This window comes from Sciurus vulgaris (assembly GCF_902686455.1).
Source record: "Sciurus vulgaris genome assembly, chromosome: 11".
Classification (NCBI taxonomy): Eukaryota; Metazoa; Chordata; class Mammalia; order Rodentia; family Sciuridae; genus Sciurus; species Sciurus vulgaris.
Window position 1 is genome coordinate 66068553 of NC_136472.1, and position 15332 is coordinate 66083884.

At 38.2% G+C, this 15332-nt stretch overlaps 1 protein-coding gene across 1 annotated transcript; it reads left to right on the plus strand.

Moving 5' to 3' along the window:
• Nucleotides 1–703: 703 nt before the first annotated feature.
• Nucleotides 704–8609, plus strand: LOC306640956 (interferon-induced very large GTPase 1-like). The gene has a single exon (XM_079105697.1). The coding sequence runs from the start codon at nt 1087–1089 to the stop codon at nt 8374–8376; it is 7290 nt and encodes a 2429-aa protein (XP_078961823.1). The 5' UTR covers nt 704–1086; the 3' UTR covers nt 8377–8609.
• The last annotated feature ends 6723 nt before the right edge of the window (nt 8610–15332 follow it).

A 15332-nucleotide genomic window follows, 5' to 3' on the forward strand; every position in this document is an offset into this window, starting at 1 on the left:
ATATTCAATGTTTCATCAATGTAAATTAATGAGCAATTGAGTCTACATATGCAATAATGAATGACATCAATATATAGAGTTACTCATGTGATATGATATAAAGATAATATTAACTACAGGAAGACGAGCAATGAGAACTGAGAGACAAAAACCAGGTCAGTAGTAAATTCAAATGGCAAGAGCAAATAAATATCATTAAATTACTTACAAAGAAGTGACAGGAAGGAAAGGAACCAGTCAATATAGGATACATAGAAACTAATACAGAATACATAATCAATTGATGTTATCACTAGTTTTAAAAAACTAAACATTAAGCTAGGTACAGTGGTGCATGCCTGTCATCCCAGTGGCTCAGGAGGCTGAGGCAGGAGAATCACAAGTTCAAAACCAGCCTCAGCAACCTAGTGAGGCCTTAAGTAACTTAGTGAGACCAAGTTTTAAAACAAACAAAAAAAAAAAAAGCCTGGGTATGTGGCTCAATGGTTAAGTGGCCCTGGGTTCAATCCCTGGTACAAAAAAAAAAAAAAAAAAAAACTAAACTAAACACTAAGCTATCAACTCATGCTTACTCATCCCTCAGTTTTCTATGCAATTGATTTTGTATTAAAAAAATGCAAAAATCAGGCTAAGCTGCAATTCACCCTAGCAAATAAAAGGGGAATGCAGCCAGGTGCTGTGATGCACACCTGTAATCCCTGCCACTCCGGTGGCTGAGGCAGAAGGATCGCAAATTTAAAGCCAGCCTCAGCAAAAGTGAGGTGCTAAGCCACTCAGTGAGACCTTGTCTCTAAATAAAATACAAAATAGGGCTGGGGATGTTACTCAGTGTTCAAGTTCCCCTGAATCAATCCCCAGTACCGCCCCCCCAAAAAAGGGAATCTGTGTTGAAAATACATACACTGATAACCTGTACACACAAAAAAAGCTGTTAACAAAAAAATATATGGTGGAACAATTAATTGAGGGGGTGAAAAGGCCTTGAAGACATGCATCATTAGTACATTCATCTGTTTGATCATGTGGCTGACACTTCTTAAGGTCAGGACAGTCAAGACTAACTGACTGTCTGTTTTTCACACAGCCATGGCCACAGCAGATGATACCCCTGATGAGCCTCTGTTCAGCTGCCAACGGAAGCAAGACCTTCTAGAGATGCTAAAAGAAGCAGGACTGGATGTTGAGTACTGGTTGCCCAAGCTGCAGGAAGTCCTTGGTGTGACCTGTGCCCAGGCCTTACAATATTTAAAAGAAAAAGACCTCCAGAAACTGAAATCCCAGGTACAACATCCATGGGAGAAAGGGGCCCTAGAGAAGCTGATTGAGCTGTCACACTCAGATGGTCTTCCAGAGTTACAAAATTCAGGAGTGGAGATGATAAAGAAAATGCAGAAGGCAGAACAAGTACTGCAGGAGTTGAGAAATTTGCTGTCAGAAGGGAGGCAGAGACAGGAAGAGGCAGTGAGAAAAAAAGAAGCAGAGCTGAGGCAAGCCATGGACATCCCTGAAGATTACTGGCCAGTGCCTGAAAAGCCCCTAAGGGAAGTCATGGAAATCATGCAGAGACAACTCAGTCTCTTGGATCAGTCACTGTCCCATAAGCAAAACCTCCCAGATAGACATCTAATAAGATGGGCATCTGGAGGGTTGGCCTTGCAGGGAATTTACAAAACTTGTAACCAAATTGACCTGATACAGAAGAGAGAGGAGCTACTCAGTGTCCCCAAGGATTTCTCACTTTTGGGCCCTCAGCAGGGCACATGGATGGATACAAAGGAATTTACATCTTTTCAAGAAGAATCCATGTTCACTCAGACTATAGAGAGGCTGGGCTTCAGTATCACTGCCTCTGCCAAAGGGGAAGGTTGGAGATACAGTCTGGAAGCTGGAGTGGATAAAAGCAAACATTCAGAATCCAAGAACACTGAACAATTTCATTCTAACCACTCTTATTTCTGCTCAGCTAAGTTCAGCTATATCCCCCTAACCTCTTGCCACTTTCCCATTAATCAACTCCAGTTCTCCAAGCCTGCTCTTCAAGAACTGAAATGCATTGAAAACCTCCTGGATCAGACTGCAGATCCAGACATATTCCCTTTACTGAGGCACAGGACTGAGAATTTCTTCCAAAGGTTTGGCTCTCATGCTAACCAAGGCCCTCTGCACCTGGGAGGAATCTACTGGTGGAAGGCAACTTCAGAGGGTTTCCAAAGTGAGCAACTGGCTGATGTGAAGCAGCAGACAGAAGAGGCGCTGAATATTTACTTAAGGGGCAGCTACAGTGGCTTTGGAGTAAATGTGGCTGCAGGTATGAATGTGTCAGATGCTCTTTCAAAAAAAGCCTCTCAGAACCAAACTTTCCAAAATCTCCAAAACAAAGTCCAATTATCTGTGGCCCAGACAGGTGGTCTACCAGAAGCAGATGGTGTTATCCAGTGGAAAGCTGGCCTTGTTGCCAGCAATCAAACCTGGTGTGTCATTGACCGGGGACTTCAGCTAGTGCCCATTTGGGACATCATTCTCTCCAACCACAGAAGTGATTTCAAGGATCCCCTTAAGGTGGCTAACTGCATGAAAGACAACTACACTGCTCTGACTGGACTCACTGCCCAGATCCAGGATGGAGAGGAATTATTGAGTGCTATGCAGGAGGCTAGAATTTTCCTAGAGGATGTGAAATCCTGGGAGATATCTGATCCTGAAGAGCAACTTCAAAAACTGATAGATTTCATGCAAACATTGAGTCAAAAAGTAAAAGGTTATGACACTTGGATTAACATATGCCTCACAGACTGGAATCTGCAGAATTTTCTAGTAAACATTTTCAACTTTTGCAAAAGCTCTTCAATCCATAAAACTAAATTTATTAAAACACAATTTCACAGCCTTCTGGATCCTCACATCTACAAAGTGATGAACTTTCCTCAGGCTCACTCCATCATACAATGGATAAGCCAACCAGAGTCAGAGCAAGAGCAAGTCAACATCTCCCAATTTTCTGAGTTTATTAAAATTTTAAAAGAAACACAGAATGAACTCTTAGAAGTGAATGTCAAATCTGAATCACCAGAAACAGTAGAAGCTGCTCAAAGAAAGGCCACCTATAAGGTCTGCTTAGCTCTCAGCTGCTTCTTGAATCACCTCCAAGCAACAGAGCAGCCAAACACACAGCTCTTGCTACTTTCCATTGCAGCTGGTGCAGGATATCAGGTGGAAAGCAATACTTTTCAGTATCTTCTAGGGTGCAATGAGTTAAACTTCTTACTGGATGATATGCAATCTGCCCACAAGAAATACCAAGAGCTCAAAAATATTTGCAACTATAGAGCTCAGGCATTCCTTATGCTCACAGGTCTGACAGCAACATCTGGAATTGCAGCTATTTCTACAAAAGACAAAATGCAGCGCATGGAATTAATGAGACAGCATATGGAACAGTCACTGTCTAAAGAAGTTTTACAAGTCCTCACCAAACATGGTGCAGATCATGATTGGGAAAATCTAGAAAAAGACTTGAGGTTACTCATTGATGGGGATTATGAAGCCACCATCTCTTCTTTGAAAATGGACAAGGTGAGAAAAGAATTGCAATGTCTCTTCCATGGAAAGAAACAGTCTCAGGAACCACATGAAAATGAAAATAAACAGGAGGAGGTAATAGAAAATGGAGCCTTCCTAGACTTACTCCAGCGTCTAGGCCTAGAACATTACTATCCAAAAAGGATGAGTAGAGCTAATTTCCATCTGATCTACAAGACATCTGTGTACAACACCCAGCCAAAATCAGAAAGGGAACTTCCCTTCTATTTCCTTCAGAAACTACTGATGCTGGATTATGGGCTGAGACACTTGATCTTCAAAGATGATGGAAACACAGATAATCAGGTCTGTCCAAGTGATTCAAGTGAGGAAAATGAGGTTTTTGATCCATATGAAGACTTTGTTGAAGACAGTGATAGTTTTGCTGACCTTTTAGTCTTTAAGCCCAAAACCCATATTCACCCAATGGATATTCAGATGGCAATTTTTCACTGTACAGATGATTTTGCCAGACAATATATTTTGGGCAAACTTTCTATTTGCCAATTTGCCCTCCCTCTTGTGGTGCCAAATCCCTGCACTTCTCAAATCGAATTCTCCCTTTGGTCCCTCAATCAAGTTAGAAGAAGTTGGCATCAAGCACGAAAATCACCACAAGGAAAGAGCAGCAGTTACAAGAATCTTCATATGTATCATGTCTCCACCCCCATTGTGTCCTTCATTAGAGTTGGCAATGGCCTGTCTGCTTCCAAATCTCAGATCATGAATTGTCTTCTCAGTAAACGTAAACATGATGTGTTTTTTCACCGACACTGCAGAGGAAGCACCAAAGACTGTCTCTTGATGGGGGGTGTGGTGGAAATCTGCTGGTTCTGTCCTGGAGGGGAAAAGGAGGACAGGTTTGACAGCTGTGTGACCTTCACCAATCTTCGTGGAGATGCAAAGGAGCATAAAAGGCAGCTCACCTTCCTAAAGGAGGTCTCCTCTCTCATTGTGGTCCTCATGTCAGCTTCTGATGACAATAAAGAAAATCAAAGAATTGTCCGTGACCTGTGGCAGTCATCAAGACCATTGATCTGCTTGCTGGATGACAAAGAAAAATCCAAAGCTAATAATTTTGGTAGAAGAGTGAGAATTGGCATCAGGAATAGAAATGAGGCAGAACTGACAGAGGAGCTCACAACTACCATCAGACATCTGCTAGAGCTCTCTGGCACTGCTCTCAGTTTAGAGGACTGTTCTCAGATTGCACACAAGCAAGGATTTCTCATTGATGAAGACCAGAGAGATTACAAGGAAGCCAAAGAAAAGGCACAAACTATATTGGCCCTCCTGGGAGAAACAAATTTATCACACGTGAAGGAGAACTTACTACCCCTTCAAGGACAACTGTGGCACCTTTGGTGTAAGAAGGACAAAGAATTCTATCATCTGAGAGAAAAGGGAAATCGAAGCATTGAACAACACAAGAGTGAGATTGAGACAGATAAACAAAGAATACGGCACCAACAGTTGACAAGAGCCTTTCCCCTTAATGATGTAATGCAATCTGTCCTTCAAATTCTCCAAGAGCATTCAGAAACTCACACTAAACTCTACTTCTTGCAGTGGTTGAGTATATTTTTGGACAACCTGACTGCAGAACACTTGGAAAAACTGCATGAAAAACAAAGATCTTTGTGGTCAATGGTACAAATTGAAAAGCAAAAGGCACAAAAGAGCAACTCCTTGAAACTCTTTGAAAATGAGATAGAATCCATCTCTACTGAGATTAGTGACTGCTCCTTAGGAATTGAGCAATTTCTCAGAGAAGTTGGCCAGATCTATGAAGCTCTGGAAGAAACTTCCTCCAAAAGAGACACAATTTTTCTCTCCCTTCCCCAAATTGCTGCAGACCTGATGATATCTGGAGTTCCCATAGAGCTGATGGATGGAGATGCTTCCTATGTGCCATTAAAATGGGTGGCAGCTGTTTTTAACAAGCTCTCTGAGAAACTTGGAGACAAACGGCTCTTTGTTCTGTCTATCCTTGGCCTGCAGAGCTCAGGGAAGTCCACCCTACTAAATGCTCTTTTTGGGCTGCAGTTCACTGTCAGTGCAGGTAGATGTACCAAGGGGGCTTACATGCAGCTCCTGAAGGTGGACGAGACATCCACAGAGGAACTTGGCTTTGACTTTGTGCTGGTTGTCGACACAGAAGGACTTCGGGCCCCAGAACTCAGCAACAAGTCCCAGAATTGGGACAACGAATTAGCAACTTTTGTCATTGGAATTGGAAACTTGACTCTGATCAATATATTTGGGGAGAATCCATCAGAGATGCAGGACATCCTACAAATAGCTGTCCAAGCCTTTCTGAGGATGAAAAAGGTGAAAATCTTCCCAAGTTGCCTGTTTGTTCATCAGAATGTTGGAGAAGTTACAGCTGAAGACCAAACTATGGAAGGACGAAGGTGCCTAGAGCAGAAGCTAGATGAAATGGCAGTAACAGCTGCTGAACAAGAAGAGTGCTCAAATGTAACACGCTTTGGTGATGTCATCAAGTTTGATGCCAGTACTCACGTGTACTACTTTGCTCACCTCTGGGATGGCAATCCCCCCATGGCCCCTCCCAATCCTCGCTATAGCCACAATGTCCAGGAACTGAAGAGTAGAATCCTTTTGACTGCAAAACAGGAATCCAGGGGAAGCATCATGAAAATATCAGATGTAAAATTCAGAGTTCAAGATTTGTGGAGAGCCCTGGTAAATGAGAACTTCATTTTCAGTTTTAGGAATACTCGAGAGGTCATGGCCATGAGCAAACTGGAAACTATGTACAACCACTGGACCTGGGAGCTCAGAAGTCATATGCTGGACTTGCAGAATCAACTAATCAAACAGATTCAGAATGGAAAGATCCAGACACTCAAAGCTAGTGTATTTGAGTCTTCAGTTACAGAAAAATATACAGCTATCAAGCAAGAACTTGAAAAATATTTTAATGAAGACCCAGATAATGAAATACTAGTTCAATGGAAAGCAAGTTTTGAAAATAAGCTAGTCTTCCTTAAAGAGGCCCTTATTTCAGACAGTAAAAGAAAAGCAAATGAACTTATTCACTTTAAAAAAAATCAAGAAAGGTTGGATAAGAAAAAGATAAGTTATGAAAATGAATTACTGGAAAGGAGTCGAAAATTAGCTTTAACTGTAAAGGGTAAAGAATTGAGTGAGGAAGAGTTATATGATAAATTCAATCAACTGTGGAAAAAATGGGTCTATGATGTGTCTTCAGATCTCCCTCAAGTTATAGAGCCTGACATAGATGTAGATTCTGAAAGCATCCTGTGGGAATATTTCCAAAAGGAGACAGACATGATAGACATACTAAAGAGAAATTCTGGAGAGAAGTTTCAAGTCAATTATGATGAGCATATCAAAATGAAGAAAAAATATAACTTTATGACAAGGACCCTAAAGGCCCATGATATAGAGTCCATTAATATGATTACTGACCACATTGTTTCAAGATTTAATGAAACTATTAACAACATTCACAGGCAACAATGTGATTACAATCCAAGTTATTTCCATGAAATCCTGAGAATTATAGATGAGGAAGTAAATTCTGCACACACTGAAAAAAGGTACACGTTTACAAGTAAATACACCACTGAATTATCTTTATGTTTATTCCAAAAGGCATCAAAGAGTTTTAAGGAAATGCACAAAGCATTCAAGAGAGCAAATGATCCTGTAAACTATCTAGAAAGTAAGAAAGATGATTTCTTCATGAGCTTTAAGATCTCGTGCCAAGGCGCAACCTCTATCAAAGCATTTGTTGATTTTCTATGGAACAAGTTAACTCCTGCTGTCTCTGCCACTATACGGGAAAAAATGATCATTAAAATAGCTGGAGACATGCAAGCAACCTGCCCTGCATTCAATGGAAACAGGGCTAACCTAGAGAAACACATTCTTATTTCACTGGCAGAAGAAGAAAACTTTGATAAGTATTGCCAATATCTTCATAATACAAAATCATTTTTTAGCAGTTACATTGAAAACCATATTAAAAGATACTGTTCACACAAAGGAAGTGAAAAAATAAAGACTTTTTTCAAAATAAGTTTAAACGGCATCAAGAATGCCATCCTTTCTGCCATTCGGGAATCCACAGCAGTAGCTAAAGATAAAAGCAGCACTGTGTCTGGGTGGTTGGATTTGTTCTGTGATCACCTGGGAAACAATTTGTTCTTCCCACGAAGAGATCTGATAAGTATTGAGCACCAGGAGATAAAAGATATTGAATTTCTCAAAGAAGCCATGAGTTCAGCTTTGGATCCTGCAATGAAGAAAGTAGAACAGAATTGTTCAAGCATACCTATAGAAGAAATGGTTCCTGAAATTGAGAAAATACTCTCTGAACATCTCTGTGGCTGCTGGAAACAATGTCCCTTATGTAATGCAATTTGTACAAATACAATTCCTACACACGAAGGAGATCATAGTGTTCCATTTCACCGTCCCCAAGCTGTCAATGGATGGCATAAGCATAAAACAGACCACTTTGTAATTGATTGCTGTACTAGTTCAGTAGCAAGTAATCGCTTCATACGTTTTGGAGATGACCAGGAAATCCCATATAAGAACTATCGGGAGGCAGGAGGGGATTATGCCACTTGGAGCATCACCCCAGATTCATCCACCCAGACATATTGGAAATGGTTTGTCTCTCACTTCAGATCAAAGCTAGAAGAAAAATATCAGAAAAAATTTACAGGTACTGGTAAAATCCCAGATGCATGGGCCAAAATCACAAAGCAGGATGTGCTTGATGACTTGAAAAATCAATAATTCTCAATTACCACACCAGAGTCCCAGCATCTGAGAAAAAGGAGTAACAGTCCCTAAATGATCCTAAAACATCTCGTCTTTATGAGAAACTTCAATATTTCCATTTTAAAAATGAAATGTGTAAAATTTTGAGAGTTTTTTCTATAAAAGGACTTCATTCTTTCTGCCTCAATTCCTCTGGTTTAAAGACAAATTACTAAAATTATATGAATGTATGGTAAAAATCCATTTTAAAATGCCTTCTTCATACTTTAAGCTATTATTCTAAATTTTTTTTTTTTTTTTTGTTTTTTGGTACTGGGGATTGAACTCAGAGGCACTTAATCATTGAGTCATATTCTGATCCCTTCATATATATATATGAATATATATAGATATATATATGAAGAGATGTCTATATATGTATAAAGGGATCAGAATATTACTATATTCTAATAGATATATATAGACATAGATATCTATATATAGATATATATATTAGATAGATAGATAGATAGATAGATAGATAGATAGATAGATAGATAGACAGATAGATAGATAGATAGATATTATTTAGAGACCGGGGCTCCTGAAGTTGCTTAGAGCCTCGCTAATTTGCTGAGACTGGCTTTGAACTCGTCATTCTTCTATCTCAGCCTCCCAAGCTGCTGGGATTACAGGCCTGAGCCATCATGCTGGTGCTATTATTCTAAATATTTTTAAATGTAAAATGTCTCAGAGAAAGTCCTTTTATTACAGAAAATTTTAAATGATGGCAGGTTGCTACCAATTTTTATATAAAAACTCTATGGACAATTTACACAATATGTATGTCTTGGTTGGAAGCTACAAATTGACTTTTTGAATTTTTAAGTGGATTTTTTCACTCTTTGAAGTTATGAGGAAAAGTTATTATCCTTAAATGAAACAACATTCATGAAACGTTCATGATTCCCAGACATCGAGATATTTACATACATGCTATTGTAGGAAGGAACAACCCAGAGACTGGGCCAGGATAGAGCATCCATCAACTCAGGAAACATCAAGCACATGTAGGAAACAGAAATCAAACAACATTACTCTATGTAAATTTATGATTACACAAATGGTATGCCTTTACGCCATGTACAAACAGAGAAACAACATGTATCCCATTTGTTTACAATAAAATAAAAAAAAAAAAAAGAAATCAAATAACTGTTTTTACTGTTTAGCCTTCACTCTTTTCTTCATGGTATCTTGGCATTTCTCTATTTGTGCTACCAAAAAACTATTATTCATAAAGTTTTGATTCAAAGGCTGGTGTTATGCACAAGTCTAAGAAAGACTGACTCCTGGAATAAAATTCATAATGATCAAGGAAAATAGAACATTTTAATCATGTCTATGGAAAAGATAAAAATGATTAATGATTACAAAAATTACTTCTTAGAGGAAAAGTATCACACAGTATATATTTATATGTCTCTGTATGTATTATTGCATGCATACATATATATATGCATGTATATGTGAATATATACATACTTTTTAATCTCCTAGTAATTAAATTTTAATGTTGTAGTATTTCAATAAAAATTCTCATTTTACACATAAAAATAGAAGAAAATTCTTATCTCCAAGTCAAACATTTAGCCCCTTCACACTATTTCAGTCTGAAGGACATGATCATAATAAAAATTAAGAAAATTCTGAAGTTAACTAAACACATATGAGGGGGAGGAAATCACCCTTCAGCAAAACTACTGCTTGTGCTCAGTTCTCAAACTGATGATCTAAAGGAACCTTGATATAAAGAAAATTTCTTCATGCTGGACATAAAGGCATCTATTAGCTTCCATTTACAGATACACTCTTTACCCCTCTATAGGCAGTGAAAGCAGTGAAGGGAACAGGAGACAAACAACTCGAACCTTCAGAAATGGAAGATAGGAGTGCTGACTCTGTCCTTTGTATCCCTGCAAAGTGTTTAAAGAATACTGTCAGTTGCAGGTCAAGTCTTGGAACAGAAAAATTATAAAGGATATAGGTGTCCTGAACAGTGTGCTTTTTCCTTTGTTCTCTGAAAAATAGTCTTTGTAAAAGTTGGGAGCATCTCCTACTAGGAAAAAATTGAAATGGTGATGGGAACAGAACCCCTGAACAGCACTGCATCCTTGCAAAAGGCTCAATGTTCAATTAACATTTGTCCAATGCTTTTTATATTTGTTTAATAAATCCATAAAAGCCTTTAACTAAAAGCTATTATATGTCATATGTTACTTCTGATTTTTAAACCAAAAATATTTTGTATAAATAAAAAAGATCTTTGACAATTCCTCAGATATTTAAGCAGTGTGATTACTAAATGAGATTCAGAGGCTGTTTTTTGAGAGATCAAAAACAACCTGGAAAAAAGTTCATTGAGATACAGAGATTACTACATATAAATGATGTTTACAATGATAGAAGTAGAAAAATAATCTAGGTGAGGTCAGAATTGGAGGGGATTACTGTGTCAGTGTGGAAATTAGATTGTTTAACTGTGCACCCAACCTCCACCATTTACTGTCTGATTTTGAATGAATCAACCTGTCTCTATGCTCTTCACCTATAAAATTTTATCAACTCATAGAGGTGTGAGGATGACTTGAAATAATATATATGCCTAGCACATGGCATGTGTTCTGATATTAGGTAATACTAGTACCAAGGAACAAAGTCATGTTAATAGAAGTAATTATTAGTTATTTGCATTATTTGTGTTATTATACTGAAATGTGAGTTGTGCCTACACTCTATGCTCAATTGTAAATTTATAAAAAGCAGGTCCAAGTTCTATGTTTTGATCCCAGTAGTGGTGGCAAAATGTTGTCTCATTTTTTTCTCTGTGTTTTATTTTCTCTAAATAGGATTTGAAAAGTAAGTAGAATTAAAATAATAAACCACATAAAATAGTGAGGGATGGAGGAAAGAAAGGCAGAATAAAAGCTTTCTTAGGTTTCTTTGACAGCAATTATTTAATAGACCCAGTATCCTAATTATTTTTAACCTGGGGGTTTACACTCATTCCAAATTGAAAAAGACTTGAACCAGAAAATGTTTTCCTTGGAACAGCCTACACAATAGCTTAATTATCTTTGGTGCTTTCCCTCTGAAATATGAAAATAACCATGCTTATCTGGTAGTTTACACTGGAATTCCCATTAGCTCCTCTGTGGTGGAAGAGAAATGGGTCATTCAGATCCTCCTTCAGAGAAGGACTTGAAGGAGGAACATACTCCAGCTAAGGGGAGAAGAAGAAGCAGCTACTTATCAGCTGTCACATCTTCCACATCGACCTCACTTGCTAAGACCCTCTTCACTGGAGTTCTTGCCCTCCTGGTGTATCTGGATCCAGTGACTGAGTAGGACACAGAAGTCCAGCCATGGTGTCCTGATACAGGATGCCCCGATAGTTTTCACTTGCTCCAGAACTCCTGCCAGGTTCAAGAAGAGAGAAGCATTAGACATAGCTATTGATGCAATTCATTAGTCACTGATAATTCAAAAAACAACCAAAAAAAGGGTGAATTAAAAAAAAAAAAGGTAAAACTGATGAGCATAGGAAGAATAGATAGATATTCCTCCATGTCTTTGAATTTGGAGTAGGAGGGTGGGGTCAAGACTAGGTTCTGAAAATGCATTCCTTAGGAGTAGTGAGATAGAGGTAAACATTAAATTGAACCAAAATAAGACTTGGCTTGGTCCTCTGTGCTCCAGACTGGAAATATTCCTGGCAGAAGAAAAGTTTCCTCATTCTATGTACTAGGGTGACACCTACAGGCACAAATAAAAATTCTTTCCTTTCATCCACCAAATTAAATCTATGAAGTTTATCAAAGATTTGCCTTAGTATTTTGCTGTTCTGCGTCTCCAGAGTCCCAAAGACAAAGGAAAATGGGAACTGTAATTCAGAGTTTATGGACACAGAATCATAGCCTCAAGAGAAACTACTGATCTTAATAAAAGTATCAGATCCTGCCAACCATGAATGTTTCTTAGTCTTTCTCTTCCTCCCACTCTTTCTATAGCTACCTTCCTATGGCCTCCCATCCTATTTCTGACTTCTGGCTAAAGCTACATAAAGCTTCCAGTCCCTCTCACCATCAAATGGTGGCAAGAAAGTTTATTAGGATAAAGAATTACAAGATACCTTGAGCTAAGCACTATTAGCACTTAAGGCCAGATAATTCTTCATTGCATGTTAGGGTGGGAGAGTGCCTATCCTATGCATTATAGGATGTTTAGCAGCATTCCTGGCTTCTGCACACTGGATTCTGGTAGTACTTTCAGGAGTCATAAAAACCAAAAATGGGTCTCCTGCAATGAGGAGGCCCAGCCACCACACCCAGCCCAGCGCCACTGCCATCTCCAGTGCCAAGGCTCAGTCCCAGTCCATGGTCTACCATCCAAGCTCTGATTGACCATCTGTCAACACATGGGGGTGCCTCTGCCCACTCGCATGGATTATTCCTGACCTCAAAGCCACCATTCCTAGAGGGGCAGCACCCTTCTTAGGATACCACATTATCAAGTCCCTCCCAGGCATCAGGCTATTGAAGACTAGCATGTTTGAACAGTACAGTATAGTTTTATTGTACACTTTTTTATGAGCATTAGTATTATTATTATTCCTAATATACCTACTATTACTCCTACTTTTCTTTCCTTTTATTAATATGTCTCTCACCATCCCCATTTTCCTCTTATCTCTCTGAATCCTTGGAGACTCTTTCTCCCTTTTCTCAGGCTAACAACCAATTTCTTTTAATTCCACTTTTACAACTCCTATGACATAGTACCTCTATAGACTCACTTCTTAGCTCATTAATGTTATAACCTAAACCCCTCCCCATCCTCTTTGTCCACCTTTAGAAATCATGGTCCTTGGAAATCAAGGTCCAATCATGGTCCTTATTGTAAACCTATTGGTTAAGCTGTAGATAATAAGCGAACCCATAATCTCTGTTTATTAAGACAATATGGTTAATATCTTGATAGGGACTATTTGAGTTAAGGATGCATATTGTTTGTATGGTGTGCTGCTAATATTGATCTCTCATGTCACAGTGAGGTATTGGAAACCTGCAGGGACACTATAAGTCTATAGGGGAGAAACTGCAATGCCTCAGATTTGCACTGCTAGAGGAGAAGATACATAAACAACATAAGAAAACAAGGGAAGAAAGTGTCCCAAACAAACCTAGATACTACCTCAACACAATCCAATGACAGCATGGCAGAAGAAATGTCAGAGGGGAGTTCAGAATGTATATAATTAAAATGACCCAAGAAGCAAACGATGAGATAAGAGAGCAAATGCAGGCAATGAATGATCACACCACTCAACAGTTCAAAGAACAAATGCAGAAAGCAAAAGATCATTTCAATAAAGAGACAGAGATTCTGAAAAAAAAAAAAAAGAAATCTTTGAAATGAAGGAAACAATAAACAAATTAAAAATTCAATAGAAAGCATAACCAACAGGCTAGATCACTTGGAAGTCAGAACCTCAGACAATGAAGACAAAATATTTAATCTTGAAAACAAAGTTGACCAAACAGAGAACATGGTAAGAAATCATGAATGAAACCTACAAGAATAATGGAATATCATGAAAAGACCAAATTTAAGAATTAGGGATCAAAGAAGGTACAGAGATATAAACCAAAGGAAAGAACAATCTATTCAATGAAATATCAGAAAATTTCCCAAACCTGAAGAATGAAATGGAAAATCAAATACAAGAGGCTGACAGGACACCAAATGTACAAAATTACAACAGATCCACAACAAGGCACATCATAATGAAAATACCTAACATACAAAATAAAGATAGAATTTTAAAGGCTGCGAGACAAAAAGCATCGGATTACGTATAGGGGGAAACCAATATGGATAACAGAAGATTTCTCAGCCAAGACCCCAAAAAATAGAAGGACCTGGAACAACATATTTCAAGTTTGGAAAGAAAATGGATGCTAACCAAGAATCTTATACCCAGCAAAACTAACTTTAAGATTTGATGATGAAATAAAATCCTTCCATGATAAACAATATCTAAAAGAATGTACAAATAGAAAGCCTGCATTACAGAACATTCTCAGCAAAATATTCCATGAGGAGGATATAAAAAACAACAATGTAAGCCAGCAAAGGGAGGAACTACCCTAAAGGAATAGCCAATTAACGAAGAAACCAAGTCAAGTTAAAAACCAAAAATAAACCAAAAAAACTGGGAATACAAGTCATAGCTCAATAATAACCCTGAATGTTAATGGCCTGAACTCATCAATCAAAAGACATACTGGCATACTGGATTAAAAAGAAAGACCCAACAATATGCTGCCTTCAAGAGACTCATCTCATAGAAGATACCCACAGACTAAAGGTGAAAGGATGGGAAAAAACATACCATGCACATGGACTCAGTAAAAAAGCAGGGGTTTCCATCCTCATATCACATAGAGTGGACTTCAAGCCACAGTTAGTCAGAAGGGATAAAGAAGAATATTTCATGCTGCTTAATGGAAGCATGAATCAGCAAGACATAACAATCATAAATATTTATGCCCCAAACAATGGTGCATCCATGTACGTCAAACAAATCCTTCTCAATCCCAGGAACCAAAGAGACCACAACACAATAATACTAGTAACTTTAACATGCCTCTCTCACCATTGGACAGATCTTCCATACAAAAATTGAACAAAAAAACCATAGACCTCAATAACACAATCAATAATTTAGACTTAACAGACATATATAGATTATTCCATTCATCAATGAGCAAATACACTTTCTTCTCAGCAGCACATGGATCCTTCCCTAAAACAGACCATATGTTATGCCACAAACCTACTCTTAGCAAATACAAAAAAATAGAAATATTACCTTGTACTCTATCAGATCATAATGGAATGAAATTAGAAATCAATGACAAAATAAAAAA

Excerpts from the sequence above, each read along its gene's own strand:
- LOC306640956 (XM_079105697.1), top strand. The coding sequence starts at position 1,087 with ATGGCCACAGCAGATGATACCCCTGATGAGCCTCTGTTCAGCTGCCAA.